General features: G+C 50.8%; 2 protein-coding genes across 3 annotated transcripts in view; both read left to right on the forward strand.

Annotated features, from left to right (window-relative positions):
• atp10d (ATPase phospholipid transporting 10D) overlaps window positions 1–12,265 on the forward strand; it is a gene marked incomplete at its 3' end in the record, with an annotated part of 33,759 nt that extends 21,494 nt beyond the window's left edge. Inside the window, exons 10-23 of one of the 2 annotated variants that reach the window (XM_083924666.1) lie at window positions 560–801; window positions 1,136–1,327; window positions 2,171–2,855; window positions 2,941–3,047; window positions 4,082–4,208; window positions 4,310–4,494; window positions 5,247–5,553; window positions 5,746–5,822; window positions 6,930–7,055; window positions 7,185–7,385; window positions 8,057–8,137; window positions 9,297–9,401; window positions 9,560–9,747; window positions 10,188–12,265. In XM_083924666.1, coding sequence (XP_083780792.1) covers window positions 560–801; window positions 1,136–1,327; window positions 2,171–2,855; window positions 2,941–3,047; window positions 4,082–4,208; window positions 4,310–4,494; window positions 5,247–5,553; window positions 5,746–5,822; window positions 6,930–7,055; window positions 7,185–7,385; window positions 8,057–8,137; window positions 9,297–9,401; window positions 9,560–9,747; window positions 10,188–10,383 — 2,819 coding nt within the window. Of the gene's footprint in view, window positions 1–559; window positions 802–1,135; window positions 1,328–2,170; window positions 2,856–2,940; window positions 3,048–4,081; window positions 4,209–4,309; window positions 4,495–5,246; window positions 5,554–5,745; window positions 5,823–6,929; window positions 7,056–7,184; window positions 7,386–8,056; window positions 8,138–9,296; window positions 9,402–9,559; window positions 9,752–10,187 lie in introns of those variants that run through there. The other variant, XM_083924667.1, reaches the window with a different exon arrangement.
• Window positions 12,266–15,005: 2,740 nt separating this feature from the next.
• dapp1 (dual adaptor of phosphotyrosine and 3-phosphoinositides) lies at window positions 15,006–25,317 on the forward strand. The gene is made up of 9 exons (XM_083923737.1): window positions 15,006–15,120; window positions 16,588–16,710; window positions 17,709–17,842; window positions 18,919–19,049; window positions 20,956–21,003; window positions 21,238–21,300; window positions 21,416–21,501; window positions 24,301–24,388; window positions 24,841–25,317. Exons 1-9 carry the CDS (start codon window positions 15,065–15,067, stop codon window positions 24,862–24,864), a joined length of 753 nt encoding a protein of 250 aa, XP_083779863.1. The 5' UTR covers window positions 15,006–15,064; the 3' UTR covers window positions 24,865–25,317.
• Window positions 25,318–26,160: the final 843 nt, after the last annotated feature.

Here is a 26,160-nt window from a genome sequence, read left to right on the forward strand (position 1 = left end):
CCTAACCCTAACCTTAAAGCAAACTGACACTATTCTGTGTTTCTCACTTTGAGAACGAACGGAGCGCCGCTGTGTCACTGATCAGCCGATCACCGTAGATCCAAACCCGTGCAGTGATCCGTCACCTCCAGAGTCTCTAAATCCCTCTGGGGCCTTTTCTTGTAATGGAAACACGGCGAGTGAACGGCCTGACAATTTATGAGCGGCCACATTTGACCCTGATGGAAACACGCTTATCATGAGAAAGAGAACCGTCTCAAGGACCAAGGAGCACCTTATCTGCCAAGGCGCCAGAATCATAAAACAGTCCTCAGCACACACATGTGGAGCAGACACCAACAGTCTCTGACGTCTGTAAATTCCAGATTTAAGAAATCTGAGCACATCATGTTTTTCTCCAACACTCTTTCAGCTTAACTCCTCAGTTTTCTTTAGTTTCTATTTATTTAATTATCAAGTAAACATCAAATTGTGCTGTACTCAGACTTCCTGTGTGCAGTAGTAGTCAGAAGTTCTGCCCTGCACTGCTGTAAATGCTGTGTTCCTGTCGCCGTGGCAGCTCGGAGGCTGGAGGTGTATGAGGCGGAGAAAAACGAGGCAGAGAGGAAGGAGGCGTCCGGTCGCTCTGTGACGCTGAGGTCGGGCTGCAGCGGTAAATCTCTGAGCTGCCGTTCGCTCAGCTGCAAACACAGCTCCGTGTCTCTGCACACACTCACCGCCGAGTCAGAGGAGGAGGAGGAGGAGCAGGTGTCCACTCACACCAGGACCAGGACCAGGACCAGTGCCTTCTGCAGCCGCGTGGTGAGACACACACACCCACAAGCATGCACACAAAGGGACGCACGCACAAGCATACACACAAAGGCACGCACGCATGCACACACACATACGCACACACATACGCACACAAAGGCACGCACACACACACACACGCACAAGCATGCACACAAAGGCACGCACGCACACACACACACACACGAACACACACACGCGCACAGGTGTGTACTACTCTTAGAGCGTACTAAAGCATTTATTCAGCTCCGCGCTTCAGAACAAATGTCACATTGTCTCCTGTTTGAGTGTTGTTGCGTTCCCCGCTGAGCTCCTGCTGCTGCTCCTGTGTCCGTCTGCTCAGGCTAAGGAGGTGGTCCCAGACCCGGAGCTGGTGAGGAAGCTTAACTGGTTTTGCTCCCCTGAGCTGGCCCTGAGCGATGGCTCCTCGGGGACTCCCTCCAGCCTGGAGCTCACCTACATCACGGACTTCTTCCTCGCTCTGGCCATGTGCAACAGCGTGGTGGTCTCCTCGCCCAGCCAGCCGCGACACGTGGTGAGTACGCGCCCTCTGCAGAGGTGAAAGAGTCTCCAGGAGGGTATTTCACATCCAGGGTCAAGATTAGTTTCGTATGTTTTCAGTTGTTTACTAAAATCCTCCTCCAGACTCATCTTAAAGCACCGTCTGTGGAAATCCTCTGCTGTGATTCATATTTAGTAAAAAGGGGGGCTGGAAGCACATCTCTTCCTCTCTTCTCTTCTACCTCATTGGGAAATTCTGGATCCAGCCCGGACAGGATCGGTTCCCTAGGAATGAAACGATGGAGATAAATAGATTTGAAGCGACAGTGAGCCGTGTGCCGTGGTGTCTTAGTGCAAACAAACACAGCACCATGTCATCGTGGCGACGACCAGCATCAGCGGGGGCCGTAGAGCAGGGGTGTCAAACTGGTCCAGTAAAGGGCCAACCAAGCAAGAACACACATGATCAAACAAAGGTGATTGCATGACTCAAGTCAGGTGTTCTTGCTTGAAAACCTGCAGCCACAGCGACCCTTTACTGGATCACTTTGACACGCCTCGGGATCCCCCAGTTAGAGCTGGTTAATGTGGCCTGGGAAAGGGAAGTTTGGGGTCCCCTGCTGGAGCTGCTGCCCCCGCGACCCGACCCCGGATAAGAGGCTGGGGATGAGATGAGATGAATAAATAATTAGAAATAAGCAGAAACACAGGAACTTTGGAACTGTTACTGAAGTCTTCATTGGATCTTCAAACATGAGTCACTCTCACTGTCACTTTCACTTCAGAAACTATCATAACATTAAGATAAAAAACGTATTGAGCAGTTCACCTGAAGAGCTCCTGATCCCACGTCCTCTCTGTTATTCCTCCTCTGCAGGTTCCTGATGCACCAACTCCTCTCAAGTCCCTGGAGGAAATCAAGTCCATGTTCCAGCGCTTTAGCTTCTCTCCCCTCTCAGCCCTCTCCACCCTGACCCCTCCCCAGATCAAAGGCAGCCCTCGCAGCTTCACCAGCAGGCTGTTTGCCCGGGGGAAGACCGGCTCCTCAGGCTCCTCCACGCCCACAAACGGCACCGCAGACGGGTCGGAACCGGGCAAAGAGAGCCACCTGGAAACCTCCGACGTGAGGCGTAAACTGGACCTATCTTCCAAAGTGGAAGGAGCGGATGCTGGACGGACGGAGGACAGGGACGCAGAGGACGATATTGAGGATGCAAAGCCTGACGGTGCCAGGCTGGACGCAGACGACCTGCTCAGAGAAGCGGACGGTGAGGGCGACGCCGACGAGGAGCTGCTGTATGAGGCGGAGAGTCCAGACGAGGCGGCGCTGGTCCACGCAGCCCAGGCGTACCGCTGCACCCTGAGGGGGCGTTCCCCGGAGAGCCTGCTGGTTGAACTGCCGGGCGTCGGCTCTCTGGCCGTCCAGCTCCTCCACATCCTGCCCTTCGACTCCAACAGGAAGAAGATGTCAGTGGTGGTGCGCCACCCACTCACGGGACAGGTGGTGGTTTACACCAAGGGAGCCGACTCCGTCATCATGGACCTGACGGAGACGCCCAAAGGTGATTCAGGAAGTACGGACGGAGAATTAGATCTGCAGACGACGCGTGATGACGGTGTTAACAGTGTGGCTGTGGTTGTGTGCAGGTGCAGAGCAGGCTCCGGAGATCTACAGTCACATCAGAGAACAAACCCAGAGCCACTTAGACGGCTATGCCAGAGAGGGCCTCCGCACACTCTGCGTCGCTAAGAAGGTAATGTTCAGGAAGGTGAAGCATTTTACATTATTACATTTCAATTATCACATTATTTACACCGGTGCAGGACCGATCGGGACGGGCGTGTTCATCTAATACACGTATGCTGGCTGTAGAGACATGACCGCACATTAGAGTGAAATCATCCCAGGGTCTATTTTGGCAAATACACTCATCACATAAGCCATTTTCTTTTGTGTTACAACTATTAACGGAGATATTAAAGATAATAGTTGTTACAGCAAACCTCTTTGCAGCACGGTGAAGGCATTCAAAGGTCTTTTTTAACCACTAATGCTGCTGAAAATAACAGCAAACCTCTGCAGCAGCATGAGAAGAGTCCCTACACACACAACAAAGCAGCAACAGCGTAGTTAGTGAAGCCAGAGTTTATTAAAGAGTGTTTTAAAGACTTACCTACTGGCCCCTGCACCAGCTCCTCTCATAGTAAAGTCCATTACAGTGGAAGGAGCCCATTGCTGCTTTGTTGTGTGTGTAGGGACTCTTCTCATGCTGCTGCAGAGGTTTGCTGTTATTTTCAGCAGCATTAGTGGTTAAAAAAGACCTTTGAATGCCTTCACCGTGCTGCCCCGAGCTAATCACTGTTAGCCACGTCCAGCTGTTAGCGACACTTGATTTCTCGATGGCTTATTTGATGAGTGCATTTGCCGAAAAAGACCCTGGGATGATTTTATGAAGTTCAATTGTGATTGGTTGTCTGCAGTCTGAAGGGCGGATTGTGTCACACACACTTGGATCTCCTTGGCAACAGCCGTAGGTGTTTCTCTTTGCCTCTTGTCTCATTCACGGGGTCATACGGCCGTGTGATCAGTGTCCACTGACACACTCTGACTCTTTAGAACGGGCCCCAGCCTTCTTAAAGATGGACATGTGTCCGTCTGTGTGTCTGTCTGTTTGTATGTAAGAAGACGTGTGTGTGTCTCCTTTTTCCACTGACGGGTAACGGGCTCCGTCCTGGTTTGCGCACCAGAGTTTGAACCCTCAGTGACTGTGTTCTGTGTCTGGAGCAGGTTCTGGAGGAGGAGGAGTACCAGGTGTGGCTGAAGGGCCAGCTGCTGGCAGAGAGCAGCATAGAGAACAGGGAGAGTCTGCTGCTGGAGTCCGCGCAGAGACTGGAGATCGACCTCACGCTGCTGGGTAGGAGAGCCACTCACACGTGGACCCACTGGAGCTGAGAGCAGCGGTGCTTCAAAGTGCTTTGTCTCTCTGTGTGTGTGTGTGTGTGTGTGTGTGTTCAGGCACCACGGGGATCGTAGACCGGCTGCAGGAAGAGGTCCCGGAAACCATCGAAGCTCTTCAGAAGGCTGGGATCAAAGTCTGGATCCTCACCGGAGACAAAAAAGAGACGGCCATCAACATCGCCTACGCCTGCAAACTCCTCTGTCCCAACGACCAGCTGCTGACAGTCAGCTGTGGGAGCAAGGTCAGTGGCTGAGGGGCCGTAGCGCTGGAAACGTGCGTGTTTACTGTTTGGTCTTGCATTTCCTTTTTTTTACCTCTCTTCCTCTCAGCGGGCCTCATTTATCAATCTTATCAATACATTCGTATCTGACCAGTCTCAGCGTACGGCTGAATTCGATCGTCATTAACATGTTACGCCCTCAAATATTCCTGGTTCGAGTCCTCGCCCACTGAGTTCAAACACGGAGAGAAGGAACGCTGGTTAGAAGAGACACTTTTCCGACACAGAGATCGGCTCCTGACATCCGACATGGAGCAAAATAAAGACGTGCTTTTTGTCTTAAGAGTGGAATAAAAGGGGCCCATAAAAACGCTGTATGGAAAAGAATAACGGAGGCAGTCAACCCGAAGCAGCGCTCCACTGAGACCCGTGTGCGTGTGTGTGTGCGCGCACTGCTGAACCTGCGCTCCTCTGCTCTGTAGCGGGGTTTGCCAGCGGGGCTAGAATTCACCTAGAAGAACCAAACCAAGATGTTAATCATCTGATACCTTGCTTGATTTAATGCAGTTTGGTCGTACGCACGTTTTTCTGCCGTACGTTCGTTTGATAAGTTTGAGGTCCCCTGCTGGAGCTGCCGCCCCGTAGACTCGACCCCGGATAAGAGGCTGAAGATGAGAAGAGAGCTGCATGCATTTCATAATCATTGTAATAAATGCAGTGATTTAAATGTCCTGTAACCTGCAACAGCACTTACGGTTTCTTCCGTGCACCAGGACGTGTGTGCAGCTCTACTTGAGGAGCTGAAGCTGGAAGTGCAGCGTGGTGAGAGCAGTTCGGGTGAGCGGGCTGCAGGAGAGAGCCACGGGGACTCGTCCTCTCCCTTGGGCGGCGTGGCCGGCTTCATCCTGGTGATAGACGGCCGGACGCTGGACTTGGCGCTGCAGGAGGAGCTGAAGGGCGACTTCCTGGAGCTGAGTCGCCGATGCAAGGCAGTCATCTGCTGCAGGTCCACTCCGCTGCAGAAGAGCCAGGTGGTCCGGCTGATCCGGGACCAGCTGGGCGTCATGACCCTGGCTGTGGGTAAGGGAAAAACACGCTCTCTCAAACTACACGCTCAGGTCTCAGCCTGAACTGGGACGCATGGAAGGGGCAGTTATTGCTACACCTGTTCAGAGCTGTTGGTCAAAACAGAACGTGTAACCTATCAGGTCGTGTGCTTTAGTATCTAAACATGCAGGACAACGGAAATCATGTTCTGTTGTTGTTGTTTAGGTGATGGAGCCAATGATGTCAGCATGATTCAGGTGGCTGATGTGGGCATCGGGATATCTGGTCAGGAGGGTATGCAGGTAAGAACCACGGGACTCATCCTGATGTTGTTGTTGTTGTTTGGTTTCTTTATTTAGCTGCCACAAAGGAGCCAGAACTGCCGACTGTGCAATAAAGAAAACATTGTTTATATGAACCTCAACACTTCACTGTCCTCTGACACGAGCAGAGCCAGTGAGGGCGCCCTCCCACTGTTCCTCCGTCCCGTGCCCCGTGCTTTAGGGTCCTTGTCCCCCCCTCCAGGCCCGTTTGTACTCACACTACCTGGGCCTCGGAGAATGCTTCTTGCTGCCTATACGTCATCACGCCGTAACACGTCACACGCATTGATGACGTCATGGCGATGCGTGGCTTTGTTTCCAGATCTTTCCGTAGACCTCTGAGTTTTTGTGCGTCTTGTCGACTGTTTTTGAATCTTTTCATCAACCAAATCTGCAGTAAACACTCCACCTCCGCATCACACCAACGTGAACCTTTCACCGCCATTGTTTGAAATGTCCGCGCATGGTCCCTCCTTCTTTTTTCTACGTCCCAACAGGCGCACAGGAAATGACCTCAGAACCGCCGTAGGCCTCGCGCTCGTACACGTGCGCACGCTCGTGCTCGTACATGTGCAAACGTGCTTTACTAAAGCCCACCTCTCCCAAACGGGCCGTGGACGGCAAGCGTGCCGCTCCTAGACGTGGTACGGTTGCACTCACACTGGTCAAAGGAACCAGACTTTAGCCGTGAAACGTGCTGGGGCACGGGACGGAGGAACAGTGGGAGTGCGTCCTAAGATGCAGCTTAACACTGGTCATAAGTCATCTATATGATATTACAGTAGTTTGTATTATTATAGTCTTGCCGGTAGGAACAGATATTTATTTTCTTTAGTATTCTTGTTATTCTTGTTATTAGCATGATTGTGTGTGTGTGTGTGTGTGTGTGTGTGTGTGTGTGTGTGTGTGTGTGTGTGTGTGTGTGTGTGTGTGTGTGTGTGTGTGTGTGTGTGTGTGTGTGTGTGTGTGTGTGTGTGTGTGTGTGTGTGTGTGTGTGTGTGTGTGTGTGTGTGTGTGTGTGTGTGTGTGTGTGTGTGTGTGTGTGTGTGTGTGTGTGTGTGTGTGTGTGTGTGTGTCGCTCCCCAGGCGGTGATGTCCAGTGACTTTGCCATCTCCAGGTTCAAACACCTCAGCCGGCTGCTGCTGGTCCATGGGCACTGGTGCTACTCTCGCCTGGCGAACATGATCCTTTATTTCATCTACAAGAACGTGGTAGGAGCTCTTTACCCGCTCCACTGAGCCTCTGAGGGGGTCGAATATCGCTGCTATCAAGTGGTTCTGACTCTCACTTTGGGGAAAGCTGCACAAAGACGTGATTTTTGATGTGTGTGTGTCCTGCAGATGTACGTCAACCTGCTGTTCTGGTATCAGTTCTTCTGTGGCTTCTCTGGGAGCGTCATGACCAACGCCTGGGTGCTCATCCTCTTCAACCTGGTCTTCACCTCCGTCCCTCCTCTCGTCTACGGCGTCCTGGACCAGGACACGCCCGCAGACACCCTGATGGAGCGGCCTGAGCTCTACGGGGCTGCGCACACCTCCGAGGTGAGTGCACACACACACACACACACACACACACACACACACACCAGCCCCTCTAACCCTAACCCAACACTTTCTGTAAGATCCGTGCGATACCTTTGTAAAAGAGTCAAATACATCCGTCATTAAACTGTAATGACTCCAGAGTGATATCAGACACAATGAAACTGGAGCTCATCCATGTTTAATTTCTTATGAAGATAGAAAGATAAAAGCCAGGAGAGCATGTGTGAAGTCAGTTAGGGCGCACTCCCACTGTGCCTCCGTACCGTGCCCGAGCACCTTTCACGGCTAAAGTCTGGTTCCTTTGACCAGTGTGAGTGCAACCGTACCGCGTCTAGGAGCGACACGCTTGCCTTCCACGGCCCGTTTGGGAGAGGTGGGCTTTAGTAAAGCACGTTTGCACGTGTACGAGCACGAGCGTGCCCACGTGTACGAGCACGAGGCCTACGGCGGTTCTGAGGACAGGTGGAGTGTTTACTGCAGATTTGGTCGATGAAAAGATTCAAAAACAGTCGACAAGTAGTGTGTGTGTAGTGTGAGTACAAACGGGCCTGGAGGGGGGGACAAGGACCCTAAAGCACGGGGCACGGGACGGAGGCACAGTGGGAGGGCGCCCTGAGTAAAGCCTGTTGTCCCTGTGTTCAGAATGAGTGAACCCTGTCTCTCTGCAGGTCTTTGCCCCCTACATGTTCTGGGTCACGGTCCTGGACGCGTTCTACCAGAGCCTCGTCTGCTTCTTCGTGCCTTACTTTGTGAGTACACTGCGTCTGATCCCTGCACTGTCGTTCCTCCATCACCCTTCTTATTCCATGCGTGCTACGCTCTTCTACTTCTGCTGCATGCTGTTCCCCAACACTGGTGCAAAGGCTTTCTCCCTCCATCCGAGCGCCTCACAGCTGATGGAGATGGCACCACGTGACATTTCACACATGGTCTGTTTCCACTGCATGGTGCACGACTCCACTTCCTCTCTTTTTTGGGGGGTTTTCCGTTAGCAGACGTCGTGGATAGAACCTGGCACCTTTTTAGTCCGGCTCCTCAGTCGAGGGTCCAGGTGAGCGGAGCTGGGACCCAGGGGGAGTCGAGCTCGTGTTGTGACTTGTGACTCAGCGCTGATGGGAAACCAACATCTTTGTGATAAAAACTCTCACGTAACAAAACATCCGGGGACTTTAACATGAACATAAATGTGTTTATTTGCAGTTTTGCAGAAGCTCCTCAGGCTCGCCGCTTTAATCCAGGAGGAATTACGCGTCACATCCTCATATCCTCCATGTAGACACGATCTATGAGACTGAATTACAGCCTCAATTCACATGAAGTTGGACGTAAATAACAACAGAAAACAATGGTTTGCAAATCCTTTTTCTTCCTGTATTCAACTGAATCCACTACAAACACAAGATATTTGATGTGCTGCACATTAACCAGCTCTAACTGGGGGATCCTGAGGCGTTCCCAGGCCAGTGTGGAGATCTAATCTCTCCACCTGGTCCTGGGTCTTCCCCGAGGCCTCCTCCCAGCTGGACGTGCCTGGAACACCTCCCTAGGGAGGCGCCCAGGGTTCATCCTTACTAGATGATCCTGAACCACCTCAACTGGCTCCTTTCAACGCAAAATAAATATCTTTTCTGCATAGTGTATTCAATTGAATACAGGTTAAAAAGGATTTTGCATTATGTTTTTATTTACGTCCCAACTTCATCGGTATTGGGGTCTTTGGTTATCGGCGGTCCTGAGGCGCGCTGATGAGCATCAGAACCAAAACGCTGACACATCAGCAACAGTGTGAAAGTAACACTGAGCCGTACCCTGCAGTGGAAACGCCGTCCTTCCCCCCCTGAACCAACAACTCTGCTCACACGGTCCAGGTCCCCTCCCTCTGTAAGCTGGTTGTGATGTGTCTCTCAGGCATTCGCAGGATCCAGCATCAGCGAGCTGTCCTTCGGCTCCTCCATCAACGCCTCGGCGCTCCTCATCATCCTGCTGCACCAAGTCATCGAGAGCCACACTCTGGTCAGACGCACCGCTGCTCAACGCCGCTCGAAGCTAGTCTCCAGTGTCTTAACGTTGGAATAATGACAAACGTGTGTGTGCGTGCGTGTGTGCGTGTGTGTGTGTGTGTGTGCGCGTGTGTGTGTGTGTGTGTGCGTGCCTGTGTGTGTGTGTTGCAGACGTGGATCCACGTGCTGGTGTTGGTGCTCAGCGCCGGTTCCTACTTCGGCTTCGTGCTGCTCTTCAGTGTGCTGTGCGTGACCTGCAGCCCCCCCACCAACCCCGTGGGCGTGGAGACGCTCCAGATGTCTACGCCTCTGTTCTACGTCGTCTGTGCGCTCACTACTGTGACGGCGCTGTTACCTAGGTAACCACACACACACCCCCGATTACACTTTTGTAAGTGCAGACACACAAAAATAACACAAAAAGTGTAAATTATGAGATAAAAAGTCATAATTTTGTCCCGCGTGTCCTCGTCTGCTCCCCCTGTCCTGCGTGTCCTTGTCTGCTCCCCCTGTCCCGCGTGTCCTCGTCTGCTCCCCCTGTCCTCGTCTGCTCCCCCTGTCCTCGTCTGCTCCCCCTGTCCTCGTCTGCTCCCCCTGTCCCGCGTGTCCTCGTCTGCTCCCCCTGTACCGCGTGTCCTCTTCTCCCTCTCCCCCTGTCCTCGTCTGCTCCCCCTGTACCGCGTGTCCTCTTCTCCCTCTCCCCCTGTGCTCGTCTGCTCCCCCTGTCCTGTCCTGCGTGTCCTCGTCTGTCCTGCGTGTCCTCGTCTGCTCCCCCTGTCCTGCGTGTCCTCGTCTGCAGGCTGTTGTGTCGATCTCTCTTCAGCACCTTCCGGCCCCCCGCTGCTCTCAGATCAGCCCGGACGGACCACGCGGACCCTGAGACGCACCGCGGGAACACGCAGCGCTGGAACCTGAGCCGCTCCACAGGCAGGAGGCTGCCGGTGTGTGCCGACAACCCCGGCCTGGAGCCCAGCACGGCCTCAGTGCTGTCCTGACCCCCCTACACACACACACACACACACACACACACACACACACACACAGAGCGCTGCACACCCCCGGAGCAGATAGACTCACGCCAGTGTGTGCTGGATTCAAGCGCACTTCCCCGGCTCCTGAACCTGTCACCACTGCGTGCGGGAATCGAACCTGTGAAACATGAACATCATGTGAAACATAAAGAGACGATGAGAACTTTAAAGGAGCTTCTTCTTCTTCTTCTCCGTGATCGTGAAGGACTGAGGCCTTTGCACTACAGCTAACATGCTAACATGCTATCAATCAGACTGTGTTTTATTATTTATGCCGATGTGTTCGTGTTTGATACCCGCCATCACCCCACGCTGTACAACGACAGACCTCACACTACCGGAGGCGGCTTCTTTCTGCAGCCACGGGTCTTTTTACCGCCAAAATATTGAACCGGAAGCCATTTTGAAACTTTCTGGCGTCAACCTTAGACTGAAAAACGGACGTAGCGTCTCCGTCTTGGTCCGTTCTCTCACCTTCAATCGTCCTCACCTACAGGAGTCTCCATCTTGTCAGACTTTGACTCCGCCTCATTTCCTCTTACCAAAAAAAGGGCATGTATGTGACGTTGGGGGGAGGGGCGTACGTCCATCTGGCTGACGTTTACCTCCGAGGAGAAGTGAGGGCCAGAGGCTAGCTGTCACTCAAGAGGCCACGCCCCTAATTATTCATAAACTTTAACCTCCAATAAAATACAAACTAGCCCCTCCCCCTCAGTGTTGTCATGGAGATCTGAGCTAAACACACAGACTAGAATGTTCTTTTGTCCTTAAACAGGTTTAATGATGCTGTGTAAACGGCCTGTTTAACATGGGGCTCAATGAGAAACTGCTCTGTTATAAAACCTGCCCCTAGTGGACACTCAGAGAACTGACGCTGACCGAGCTTCCTGATTGGATCAACCAGGGGTGGGGGCCTATTTAACATGGGGCTCAATGAGAAACTGTGTTTATTGGATGAAGGTCTAAATCCATCATTTAAGCCTCTTGATAAACGTATAGAGTCGTTCAGTGGGACTGAAATATGGCGGCATAACAGGAGTGACCCACCAAACACGTTACTGAAGTAGGAAACATCAACGCGGCCTCAGGTTCTCGACACGACACTCAGGACCTGCTGCAACCGTTACGGTACCAAAGATCCCATAGAATCAAGACTTAAAGGGGGTTCATATCATTTCACAGCTCACTGTTTTTATTTTATGAATATTGAATGAATCTGGAGCCGATCCCAGCTGACACCGGGCGTGAGGCGGGGTCCACCCTGGACAGGACGCCAGTCTATCACAGGACACATAGAGACGAACAGAGACAGACAACCATTCACACCTACGGGTGATTTAGAGTCATCAATGAACCCAACACCTGCACGTCTTTGGACTGTGGGAGGAAACCGGAGAACCCGGAGAAAACCCACGCAGACACGGGGACAACATGCTCCACACAGAAGGGCCCCAGCAGGGATTCAAACCAGGAACCCTCTCGCTGTGAGGCGACAGTGCTAACCACCTGGCTGGTGTTTTACTTCTTTAAAACTATAAATCATGTTTACTGTTTTCAGATGCACAGCGGTTCCACGTCGTTGGAGATGCTGTTGCAACAGTATCCAGATCCGTGGGCAGTGTGTGCGTCACGTCACGTTACCCTCACGTGGTTAACGCACGTTTCAGCTCTGATGATGGATGATGACTCAGCTTTGATCATAAACATATCCTCATGAATGATAAATAAATCAGAACTATGAGGTGACAGTAAGGCGACGGATGCCTGTAAATAAATCATCTCATCTTCAGCCTCTGATCCTGGATCAGGTCCCGAGGGCAGCAGCTCCAGCAGGGACCCCAAACTTCCCTTTCCCGGGCCACATTAACCAGCTCTAACTGGGGGATCCTGAGGCGTTCCCAGGCCAGTGTGGAGATCTAATCTCTCCACCTGGTCCTGGGTCTTCCCCGAGGCCTCCTCCCAGCTGGACGTGCCTGGAACACCTCCCTAGGGAGGCGCCCAGGGTTCATCCTTACCAGATGATCCTGAACCACCTCAACTGGCTCCTTTCAACGCAAAGGAGCAGCGGCTCTACTCCGAGTTCCTCACGGATGCTGAACTTCTCCCCCTCTCTCTAAGGGAGACTCCAGACCCCCTCCTGAGGAAACACATTTCACACGCTTGGACCTGGACCTGGTTCTTTGGGTCCTGACCCAGCTTTCAGGACCACAGGTGAGGGTAGGAACCAGGACTGAGCGGTAGATCCAGAGCTTTGCCTTCCTCAGCTCAGATCTAATCTCTCCACCTGGTCCTGGGTCTTCCCCGAGGCCTCCTCCCAGCTGGACTTGTACCCGTGACCTGGTTCTTTGGGTCCTGACAGAAATAAATCACTCACATTTCTAAAATATCAAATTGATACAGACTGACGTTAGAAAGGGGGACTAGGAGGCGCCCTGAAGCTACGCTATTGTTATTATCATACACATCACATCACTGCTGTTTACATAACAAGTGTGTGTGCAGGACCAGAATCCTCTACGCTGAAAGAGAGCCACTCTGAGCGCCACACACCTGCGAACACACTGATCCAGCTCCGTAGTTCACCCCACAGCAGGTCCATGGTGGTCGTGTGTGCCGCCCCAGCAGAGGGACACAGCGTTTAAGTGAAGTGAGCCCAGTGATCACACGAAGCCTTAACTTTGATGCAGCCGTCACTGATTTTTGTGTGTTTTTTATTTAATGTGTGACACAAATGACTGTTTGTTCTGTTTCAGACAATAAACTCACAGTTGTTCACATCTTGTGTCGTCTGTGTGATTAAGAAGAATTATTACTTTATTAATGCCACAAGGGGAAATTCAATGTTTTCACTTTATTAATCATGACACACACACACACACACACACACACACACACACACATCCATGCAGTTAATGGAGAGATGTCAGAGCGAGGGGGCTGCCAGTGGACCGGCACCCCGAGTAGTTGGGGGTTCGATGCCTTGCTAAAAAGCACCTCGGCAGTGCTTGGAGGTAAACTGGCACCAGTCCACGCTCCATTCATGGTCCACACAGGGACTCGAACTGGCAACCATTCTTTCCCAGGCGAGTAACCTACAGACTAAGCTACTACCGCTCATTCAAACCTATGACAGGGACATGGACGGGCATTTTAGTTGCTCTGACCTGCAGCATCGAACAGGCCGTTGCGGTCCACGGATGTCCGCCGGGACGCTGTCAGACCGACCATACGTCCCCTCAACCATGACACACGGCATGCATGAGGTAAGACACTGGGCACCGCAAATGATGGATTTAGATGTTTGCATCTCTTCTGATGTCCACCATGTGGCACCAGAGACACTAACCATGCATGATGTCCACCATGTGGCACCAGAGAACACACTAAAAAAAACAAGAAAGTCATAGTGTAGGAGGGGAATCACACCTGAGTCTAATGAATCACACCTGAGTCTGATGCTCTGCTCTAACACACCTGAGTCTGATGCTCTGCTCCAACACACCTGAGTCTAATGCTCTGCTCCAACACACCTGAGTCTAATGCTCTGCTCGTTATCAAGCAGCTGAAGCTCGTCAAAGTTTGATTAGATTCAGGATTCAAGATTGAAGAAGCTTCATTTATCCCGAGGTCAATGATTGTGCAACAGTTTCAACACAAAGATGAAAGGATCAGAGTAACAATAAGCATAGAAACAGCAATCAAATCAAAATAAAGCATAAAACAATAACTAAATGTGACAGAGTGTAACAGACATTGTGGTTAAACGCAGGTTTATACAACAATACGCAGCGTGCAGTTTAACAGCAGATTAAATAAAATAAGAACAAACTAAAGAAGTGATAACAGTGTTAAAGTGAAGCAGCATTTCTGACTGAACTAAGTGACAGTAAAGCACAGTGAAGTGTATTATTGTTAGACTCAGTTGTGTTTGAGCAGAGAGAAACTAAACATGCAGGACAGTGGCTCTGCAGGGCTGGTTCGAGACCCTGTGTGGACCATTAATGGAGCGTGTACTGACGAGCTTAGCTGTAAATGTGCCCCAAGCAGTCGGGCACCAAACTTGGGGCGTTGATCCATTGGCAGTCGTGTGACATATCTTGTGTGTGTGTGTGTGTGAGTAACCTGTATAATGACAGAGTGAAAAATTGAATTTTCAATTAATAAGTTAATTCTTCTTCTTCTTATAGAGTGTCCAAACATGAGCCAAGAAAAGTCAGAGTGTAGGAGGTGGAAAAAGTCTAAATTTAATGTCCAACCAAAGCTTAAATGAGTCATGTGACAGTGTGTAAATCAGTCATGGCTTCTTTCAGGTTGGAGCCCCTCACAGTGTCCATGCACGCCCCTGCAGGAGCGTGCACACCTGCAGGTGTGTGCACGCTCCTGCAGGTGTGCACACACTCCAGCAGGTGTGCACACACGCTCCTGCAGGTGTGTGCACGCACGCTCAGACCCGTCATGAGCGTTAACGTCGGGGGAAACAGCAGTTTAACAGATGAGCCCCAGTGAAGCTTGTTTCCTGTGGGCGTGTCGAGCCCTCAGCTTTCACTTCTGTGTGCCTGCTGCACCCTTACACACACACACACACACACACACACACAAACACACACACACGCAGGCTCGAGGCGTTCACACACCCTGAGGAGAGATGAGCTTCCACAGTGACGGGTCTGCAGAGGACCCCAGCGAGCTGGAGACTCTGGGGTAAGAGCCCGTGTGTGTGTGTGTGTGTGTGTGTGTGTGTGTTCCTGCTGTGGCACCAGGGGCACGAGCTGGCACACGGCACCACATCACAGTTAGAAGGAGATCTGATTATTCATAAACATATGCACCTTTGTGACGACTGTGCTGCTTAAACCTCTTATATAATAATTATATTACATCATCATGAAGTCTTATCTTGTGTTTCCAGCACTTTGTGTGGAGTAGATTTTAAATCACAGAAGTTTCCTCTTTAAATAGTTTGACTGTTGGTTTTACAGTTTATGGACTTCAAACATGTGTAAGTGACTTGGTAAAATGACAGTAAATGTTTTATATTATATATTATTATTTAACACTATCACCGTGAAACATTTCTTTATTTACATTAAAACACTTTTTTGTGTGATTGAAGCCTGATTCTAGAGTTGAGAGGAAACTTTTGCTCCTCCTCTTGGCTCTGTTTACAGGAGCCTGATGGAGAGGGAGAGAGAGAGGAAGGGAGGGAGAGAGAGACAGAGAGAGGAAGGGAGGGAGAGAGAGAGAGAGGGAGAAAGAGAGAGAGAGGGGGGGGGAGAGCGAGAGAGACAGAGGTGTGTTGGTCGTGTGCAGCTGTAAACATCATGTGTCAGAAAGAGAGAGAGAGAGAGAGAGACACAGAGACTGAGAGAGAGAGAGAGAGAGAGACACAGAGACTGAGAGAGAGAGAGAGACACAGAGACTGAGAGAGAGAGAGAGAGAGAGACACAGAGACTGAGAGAGAGAGAGAGAGAGAGACAGAGAGACTGAGAGAGAGGGAGACAGAGAGAGAGAGACACACACACAGAGAAAGAGAGAGAGACAGGTGTGTGTGTGTTGGTGTGCAGCTGTAAAGGTGACGCGTCACAGAAAGGTTCCTACAGTGACTCAGGAAACACACACAGGGCCCAGCTGACTCCAAGAATGTGAAGGAGCCGGTTCTGTGTGAGCAGCTCGGAGGACTCTGACATCAGGCCACCGCCAAGACACACAATAACACAATAACAAAATAACAACACAATAACAACACAATATAACACAATAACAGAACACAACAGACTCAGTGATTAACACACATACAATTCAATACAATGGCTCAGCTCTGGATCGTCCTGTTGCTGTGTTACCTGGGGTGAATTAGAAACACAGGTGTCAGCAGGTGTCAGCAGCCTTTAACAGCTGTTTAACACAGGTTCACTCATTAGCATTGATTAGCATTGATTAGCATTGATTAGCATCGTCCAGAATCCTTCACTCTCACTTCACAGACTCTCACAGATGCTTTTGTTTTTACACGCTCAGCAACTCCTGATGCAAACGAGGAGCTTTCACTTCCCTTCACCAGTTTCCTACAGACACACACACACACACACACACACACACACACACACACACACACACACACACACACCTTGCAGAGCATTGAGTTGCGTGTTGTGTGTTGTGTTGAAGGTGGTACCACTACGACCTGTCCCGCCACGCTGCGGAGGCTCTCCTCTTGTCCAACGGCACTGATGGAAGTTATCTGCTGAGAAACAGCAACGAAGGACCCGGCTGCTTCGCCCTGTCCGTCAGGTCAGTCCGTCTACACACCACCATGGACGTGGTCACTTTAACTCTAGGGCTCACTATGTGGCACCCACACACTGTCTAAAACGTGGACGTAGCGTCTTCGTCGAGGTCCGTTCTCTCAACTTGATCCAATCGTCCTCGCCTACAGGAGTCTCCATCTTGTCTTTGACTAAGCCTCATTTCCTCTGACCAAAAAAGGGCATGTATGTGATGTTGTGGGGAGGGGCGTACGTCCATCTGGCTGACGTTTACCTCCGAGGAGAAGTGAGGGGCAGAGGCTAGCTGTCACTCAAGAGGCCACGCCCCTAATTATTCATACACTTTAACCTCCAATCAAATAAAAACTAGCCCCTCCCCCTCAGTGTTGTCATGGAGATATGAGCTAAACACACAGACTAGAATGTATGTCTTTTTGGGGTACAGTTGATAATCTGATGTCAGATGGGAGGGATTAGCCCTGAGCTGCCCCCTAGTTCATCCATCTTCAGCCTCTTGTCCCTGTCTGGGTCGCGGTGGGTGCTGGAGCCGATCCCAGCTGACATCGGTCGTGAGGCGGGGTCCACCCTGGACAGGACGCCAGTCTGTCACAGGGCACATAGAGACGAACAGAGACAGACAACCATTCACACCTACGGGTGATTTAGAGTCATCAATGAACCCAACACCTGCACGTCTTTGGACTGTGGGAGGAAACCGGAGAACCCGGAGAAAACCCACGCAGACACGGGGACAACATGCAAACTCCACACAGACGGGCCCCAGCTGGGATTCTAACCAGGAACCCTCTTGGCGTTACGCAACAGTGCTAACCACCACACCACCGTGTATTCTTTTAATCCACAGGTTACAAAAACGAGTGTGTGTAAATATAGCGCTCATCTCGTACCCCCCCCCCCCCCCCCCCCTCGCTAATGCTCACAGAATACAGAGATTACTGTATTTGTGCATGTTTGCAGCTGAAAGATCGTGGCATTACATATTGTTTGTGTTGTGGCGCACAGGGCAAAGGACTCTGTCAAGCATTTCCACGTGACTCGCAGAGACAGCAGCTACGCGTTTGGGTTCAACGAGTTCCCGAGCCTCCAAGACTTCGTCAGTCACTTCGCTAACCAGCCTCTGCTGGGCAGCGACGCAGGTACGAGCAAAACCTTCTCTCATTTTCAGACATTTCAACATCTGAGGAGGACGTTTTCGTACAAAACAATAAAAAAAGAATGTCTGATCATTCATTGTTGTTAATAATACCCATCATGGTGCCCTCATGGGAGCCAAAACACGCATTAAAGTGCCCTCCAGGAGCCAGAACGTGTGCTAAAGTGCCCTCTAGGAACCAAAACATGTGCTAAAGTGCCCTCTAGGAGCCAAAGCGTGTGCTAAAGTGCTCTCATTGGAGCCAAAACATGTGCTAAAGTGTCCTCTAGGAGCCAAAACACGCATTAAAGTGTCCTCTAGGTGTTAAAACATGTGCTAAAGTGCCCTCTAGGTGTTAAAGCGTGTGCTAAAGTGCCCTCTAGGTGTTAAAGCGTGTGCTAAAGTGCCCTCTAGGTGTTAAAACATGTGCTAAAGTGCCTTCCAGGAGCCAAAACGTGTGCTAAAGTGCCCTCCAGGAGCCAAAACGTGTGCTAAAGTGTCCTCTAGGATCCAAAACATGAGCTAAAGTGCCCTCTAGATGTTAAAACATGTGCTAAAGTGCCTTCCAGGAGCCAAAACATGTGCTAAAGTGTCCTCTAGGATCCAAAACATGAGCTAAAGTGTCCTCTAGGAGCCAAAACGTGTGCTAGAGTGTCCTCTAGGAGCATAAACGTGTGTTAAAGTGCCCTCTAGGTGTTAAAGCATGTGCTAAAGTGCCCTCTAGGAGCCAAAACTTGTGTTAAAGTGTACTGTAGGTGTTAAAACATGTGCTAAAGTGCCTTCCAGGAGCCAAAACATGTGCTAGACGGTTAAAACAAACCATTGTTGTAAAGTTATTATGTAACTTGAATCTTTGGTTGAGAAAACAGTGTGAAATGAAAGGAGCTGTAGTCTGTTGGCTGCTGTCAGGCTGAAGTAACACCGCGTTGCTTAACACCCACTAGACGCCAAGAAGCTGTTGACTTTCCAGTGTTGCGTGGTTTCACACACGTGACATTGCAACACACGCACTGTTACGTGTCTGCTGTGTTTGAATGTGAGGCGGTCGGGCCTGTGACCTCCCCTCTGCCTCTGAACCAGGAACCCTCATCGTGCTGAAGTGTCCGTACCCGTGGCGTGTGGAGGAGCCGTCCATCTACGAGTCCGTGCGAGTTCACACAGCGCTGCAGACGGGCCGCACGGAAAACGACCTGGTGCCGAACGCCCCATCGGTATGACCCCTACTGCACACGTCTGTGAGCAGCTGATACCAAAGATATAAACACCCGTGTGATGTGATGTGACCATGGTAACCTACAGGAGGGGCCAACTTCCTGCAAGTCAGCCATGAAGATAGTTCTAGATTATTGTAACGTGTGTATTATTTCATAGTTTTGGCATTTGTCGACATTTCTCCGCACACTCACAGCTTACAGTGGGCGGAGTTATGTGGTTTGCACCGTAACCATTTGGCTAACGGCTAACCGACCCCGGCTGTAGCTGAGCATTCGGTCTTCACCAGAGAATGGAGTTGTTGGCTCACTTGACATCACATGACCAAAGTTTGGCACTTATGGCATCAAACTACAACAGATCACAGTTTACGAGAAACCCACTCACTCTGAACTCTACGGCTCTGGTGCTCGTAACGGACGATACAGGCACCAGAGTGGGGCCAAAATGAGGAACCAAAGTGTGGCATTCGGTCAAAGAGGCGCCGAGCTTTGATACTCAACCCTACCCTTCATTGAGCCTTTTTCTTTAAACCTAGAGCTCCATCAAGTGGCCGCAAAAGAAACAACGGATGCTTCATGAAGCCTTACTAGCCTAGAACAGGGGTGGGCATTGCCGGTCCTGCAGAGCCACTGTGCTGCATGTTTCAGGTTTCTCTCTCTGCTCTAACACACATGAGTCTAATGCTCTGCTCGTTATCAAGCAGCTGAAGCTCGTCACAGTTTGATTCTTGTTAGACTCAGGTGTGTCAGACTCAGGTGTGTTAGGGTAGGGAGGAACCTAAAACATGCAGGACAGTGGCTCTGCAGGACCGGAGCTGCCCACCCCTGGGTTAGAACTACAAAACATTGTATCAACATCTGTCAGAGAGAGAGGCTAAGACTTTGGAGAGATGTCTAAATGCACCTGAATAAGATGGCTCTTTGTCCACAGTTAGCCTGAGGGCTGAGTTGCTAAAACAGTTTAAAGACCATTCTAAGGGCCCCCTCCCACTGTGCGTCCGTCCCGTGCCCCGTGCTTTAGGGTCCTTGTCCCCCCCTCCAGGCCCGTTTGTACTCACACTACCTGGGCCTCGGAGAATGCTTCTTGCTGCCTATACGTCATCACGCCGTAACACGTCACACGCATTGATGACGTCATGGCGATGCGTGGCTTTGTTTCCAGATCTTTCCGTAGACCTTGGAGTTTTTGTGCGTCTTGTCGACTGTTTTTGAATCTTTTCATCGACCAAATCTGCAGTAAACACTCCACCTCCGCATCACACCAACGTGAACCTTTCACCGCCATTGTTTGAAATGTCCGCGCATGGTCCCTCCTTCTTTTTTCTACGTCCCAACAGGCGCACAGGAAATGACCTCAGAACCGCCGTAGGCCTCGTGCTCGTACACGTGCGCACGCTCGCGCTCGTACACGTGCAAACGTGCTTTACAAAAGCCCACTTCTCCCAAGCGTGCCGCTCCTAGACGTGGTACGGTTGCACTCACACTGGTCAAAGGAACCAGACTTTAGCCGTGACACGTGCTGGGGCACGGGACGGATGGACAGTGGGAGTGCGCCCTGAAATACCTACCCGTGCTGAGGGGAAGAGTAAGTGAGTGCAACAGTAAGAACCCTGGACTGAATAAACACCAGAGCAGAACCAGTCCCAGCCTCCAGTGGGAGAGGTCAAAGGTCATCGTGTGATGGGCGCTACAGAATGCTGACTGAACCAACCCCGTGACAAATGAGCCAACAACTCCACACACTTGTGAAGAACCGTGAGATGTGGTTGAAAGCTGGGCGGGGGGTTAAAACAAAGCTGGAAAGTGAGTTTAGATGATTTTAGCTCAGATGAAGTTGCAATAAACCAGAAGCTTCTTTCAAAGTCAACACTTTTCTCTGCTAACACAAAGCATGTCGTTGCAGCTGGGCACGAAGGAAGGCTATCTGGTGAAACAAGGAGCAATAGTGAAGGTAAGAGCAGTGTGTGTGTGTGTGTGTGTGTGTGTGTGTGTGTGTGTGTGTGTGTGTGTGTGTGTGTGTGTGTGTGTGTGTGTGTGTGTGTGTGTGTGTGTGTGTGTGTGTGTGTGTGTGTGTGTGTGTGTGTGTGTGTGTGTGTGTGTGTGTGTGTGTGTGTGTGTGTGTGTGTGTGTGTGTGTGTGTGTGCGCCTGAGCTCATCTTAAAATCCACTTTGATCCTCTGTGCAGAACTGGAAACAGCGGTGGTTCACACTCAACAGATACGAACTGAAATACTTCAAAGACAAAGTGGTGAGTCTCTTTTGTCTTCAGCCTCTGGGACACGGCGTGCTGAGTTTGCTATTTCACAGCAGACAGACAGGTGGGGCTTGTGATGGGCATGTGTGAGCTGTCGTCTCTGTTGCAGTGTGAGGAGCCCATTCGAACCCTGGACCTGAAGGCCTGCTCTGCTGTCCAGTTTGACTACTCTCAGGACCGGGTCAACTGCTTCTGGTGAGTGGGTCGGTCATCAGCGCAGAGAGGACTTTACAACGTGGCAACTCCACGTGTCTGTTTCCTCCTTCAATAGGAGCCAAACTCTTCATTTAAACAAGATAACACTCAATTATTCCTGTGGCTTAACTGGGCTGTTGTAAAGGCACAGCAGGGATGCTGCGTTGCATGCACCTCTGGAGTCGGAGGTCAGAACTTGGAATGATGTTCCAGTTAAGGCCTGTGTCTGCGAGTGTACCTATGTTTCCCGGGTCCTGTGTTCCCCGCTTTCTCGTAGAAAGAGTCCTACGTTCCCCAAAAGGGTTCACTGAATTAATTCCCCATTCTGTTAGGGTTAGAGGTTCCAGTTAGGCTCAGGGTTAGGGGGTAGTGTTAGGGTCAGGGTTAGAGGTTCCAGTTAGGGTCAGGGTTAGGGGGTAGTGTTAGGGTCAGGGTTAGGGGGCAGTGTTAGGGTCAGGGTTAGGGGGTAGTGTTAGGGTCGAGGTTAGGGGGTAGTGTTAGGGTCAGGGTCAGGGTTAGGGGGTAGTGTTAGGGTCAGGGTTAGGGGGTAGTGTTAGGGTCAGGGTTAGGGTTAGGGGGTAGTGTTAGGGTCAGGGTTAGGGGGTAGTGTTAGGGTCTACATAGGCATTTCTGCGGGGGAACGTGGCACTGATTGTGGAAAAAATAACAGACCGGGGAACATAAGACCCTTTCTGAGACAACCGGGTTCCCTGGTCACATACAAAGTGGGGAACATAGGACCTGGGGGACAAAGGTACGCTCCCCCTTGTAGGCTTGTTGTTAGCTTGTCGTTAGCTGTGTAGCCATCTAGCTACAGTAACATTAATGCCGTTGTCACAGAAACAGTGCTGAGATGAAGCGTTCCCCAGCGCCCTCCTGACAGAAAACACCGTGGACACACACACATGACCAACCATGACAAGTCAGAATACCATTAACTAATGGGCGGGGCGACTCGAGCTAGGTTAGCCACTGTTAGCAGTATCAGTTGCGTTTTTTTGGACATGCAAACACTGTAGCAACACAGACAGAAGATGCACACAACTGTGTGTATGACTGATTTAATGAGACACTAATAAAACAGAAGGTAGGAAGGCTACAGCTTTAACTACCATCAATGCTCAGAGCGGCCATGTTGGATTTTGAGGGTCAGGGTTGGTGAATTTCTCCTGACTTCGCCTACCCCCCCCCCCTTGTAGTTGGAAATCCAGCTACAGGGGGGGAGGGTAGAAGGACTATAGATAGAATAAAGGTAGGTAGGTATATTCAGGGGAGCCCATGTTTTTTAGGGTTAGAGCAACAGCCCTCAAAATGTCCGTGCACATCACTGGCACCAAAACAACATGAACAAAAAGCAGCAAAGCACTGCAAAGCTGTACTTCCCCATGGCAACAAAGGGTGCCGTTTGAAAAAGGGGAAGTGTGAGAAGTTAATGAGAGAAGGAAACGGGGAGGGAGGGAGAGAAAAAAGGAGAAGTACACACAAACAGAATACAGCAGCGGCTCTGCAGAGATTACAGCCTCTAACCCTTTCACACAGTGTCCAGTGCTGCAGTTAGATATCATACCCAACAGGAAGTGCAGGTGAACAGGGGGCGTTGATTCTCCTGTAGTGTCAGGTGGATGCACTGAAGTGTGAAGTAGAGGTTAAGCACAATGCAAATTGTTCTGATTGTGTTTTGCTAGAATCCAGTGGCGTGCACAGATTTTTGAAGGGCAGGGGCCGAAAAGGGAAAAAATGGCCACATATAGCGCCACTGAAGAGGGCACTTTAACACCCGTTTTGGCTCCTAGAGGGCACTTAAGCATGTTTTGGCTCCTAGAGGACACTTTAACACACGTTTTGGCTCCTAGAGGACACTTTAGCACGTTTTGGCTCCTAGAGGGCACTTTAGCACATGTTTTGGCTCCTAGAGGACACTTTAGCACGTTTTGGCTCCTAGAGGACACTTTTGCACATGTTTTGGCTCCTAGAGGACACTTTAGCACATGTTTTGGCTCCTAGAGGGCACTTTAGCACATGTTTTGGCTCCTAGAGAGCACTTTAACATGCATATTGGCTCCTAGAGGACATGTTACAATATCACAGGCACACGCAGTTATTATCTATGAGTAAGTTAACCAGCCTAGCTCCATGTAGCGTGTACTCCATGCTGTTTATCAATGAGAGAAGAGACAGGCGCGTTCACAGGAATCTGGTGCACGTGCACTGACGAGCACTCGATGGGTGGGAGCGGAGGAGCTCGGTGGGAGAGGGGGAGGGGCGTGAGAGTCGTAAACATTTGAAATTTGACTGAATCAAACCGATCAGCCAGACTTGATGACTGCAGCTTTAAACGTATACGGACCCACACACACTGAAGCACATAAAACACACACACACACACACACACACACACACACACACACACACACACACACACACACACACACACACACACGCACACACACACACACACACACACACACACACACACACACACACACACACACACACACACACACACACACACACACACACACACACACACACACACACACACACACACAGTGCTGGGCCAGGCAAACTGAACCCATGGACCAGGATGGTAAGTTCTTCTTCCTGAATCACTAACAAGAAGTTTTGTGAAGAGAACATTTTTATCAGCTCAGCTAAACACGCAGGAGGAACCCTGCTAAACCATGTTTCAATCTACACATGGACTTTTGATGTTTCTGAGAACAGACGGAAAAAGGATTTTCAAAACACGAGATGAAATCATCGTCCTCTCCTCATCTCCTCGTCTCTGTGTGTCCACAGCCTGGTGTTTCCTGAGAGAACCTTTTATCTCTGTGCAAAGACGGGCGTGGAGGCAGACGAGTGGATCAAGATCCTGAGGTGGAAGCTGGTGGGTTTGTTCAGACTGCATCATGTCTCACACAACTGTGAGACAGGAACTGTGATGTGTTACCAGTTAGGGCTGTGATCGATACAAAAAAACTAATTTGCAAAAGTATCGATACCTTTGCTGTCAACAGTGCAGCCTCGGCCTCCTCCAGTTGACCCTTAACGTCCCCCGGCAGCGCTGCAGACAAAAACAGGACAGCAGCTCCGGCTCGTCTCTCTGAGCACATGGAGCCTGCTTCACTGCTGTCCTCCATGTTTGTCAGAATGACGTCAAAGTCACATTAAACGAGACCTGAGAAAATCCGATCGTATCCGAGTCAGTAGCACATTTAAAAGGGAACTAATTCAGGTTCAGGTCAGTGTGAGCTGCAGTGTGAACGCAGCCTGAGTTGCGTCCTTCGCTCTTGCAGCCGTCGCTCTTGCAGCCGTCGGTGACTCTGTGTTTGTTTCCAGTCGCAGATCAGTAAAGGTCGATGACCGCTGTCGGGGGAAAGACTGACTGCTGCCTACGGAGGGAAAGAAGCACCGCCGCGTTCAAGAAGGCGTCACATCTGCTGGACGGAGAGTGAAGAACATAATCGACATCAAAGTGAGCGACCGCGGGACACGTCTCGGTGTCCTGACCGCAGCGACGGGGCTCCACTGATGCTTCATGTCTCCTGACTGTGCTGATAGCAGTCTGCTCTTCTTACCCACGGGACGTTTGTAACTAATGTAACGGGAACATTTGCTTTAATACTCAAAGGGTGTCGCTAGAATGATTGTATAGGACCAACGTGTTTCCCAACACCCTGAATTCCTGTCTGTGGCTCTCAGCTCGGCCCACCGGTGAGGAAACCGCTACAGCTGACCACTTTTCTGTTCTCAGCAAACATAACTCACTGTATATTTCCAGCAGCAGGACTGTGTATGTACAATTGAGTCCAAATAAATGACAGTGTGTGTTGAAGAAAGCGTGTGGCTGTGTTTGGTTTGTTTAATGGAGCTCTGTGTCACAGAGGACTAAGATCCATCAGGCCGGCTTCCTCGGATGACCGTTTTTTCTCAGAGGCTGCAGCAGGATCAGGATTGAAGCTGGATGAAGATGAAACTAGACTAAGGCCGCACTCACACTGTCCTTCCGCACCAAAACAGGGTTTTCGGGTCAAGTCTAGTGCGTTTGACCAGTGTGAGTGCAACCGCTCCACGTCTAGGAGCGGCACGCTTGCCGTCCACGGCCCGTTTGGGAGAGGTGGGCTTTAGTAAAGCACGTTTGCACGTGTGCGAGCACGAGCGTGCGCACGTGTACGAGCACGAGGCCTACGGCGGTTCTGAGGTCATTTCCTGTGCGCCTGTTGGGACGTAGAAAAAAGAAGGAGGGACCATGCGCGGACATTTCAAACAATGGCGGTGAAAGGTTCACGTTGGTGTGATGCGGAGGTGGAGTGTTTACTGCAGATTTGGTCGATGAAAAGATTCAAAAACAGTCGACAAGACGCACAAAAACTCCGAGGTCTACGGAAAGATCTGGAAACAAAGCCACGCATCGCCATGACGTCATCAATGCGTGTGACGTGTTACGGCGTGATGACGTATAGGCAGCAAGAAGCATTCTCCGAGGCCCAGGTAGTGTGAGTACAAACGGGCCTGGAGGGGGGGACAAGGACCCTAAAGCACGGGGCACGGGACGGAGGCACAGTGTGAATGCGCCCTAAGGGTGTCCAATCCTGCTCCTGTACTGCGTGTTTTAGGTGTCTCCCCGCTCTAATCTGCCTGATGCTGATGATCAAACCC

The sequence above is a fragment of the Echiichthys vipera genome, assembly GCF_963691815.1.
Source record: "Echiichthys vipera genome assembly, chromosome: 12".
Classification (NCBI taxonomy): domain Eukaryota; kingdom Metazoa; phylum Chordata; class Actinopteri; order Perciformes; family Trachinidae; genus Echiichthys; species Echiichthys vipera.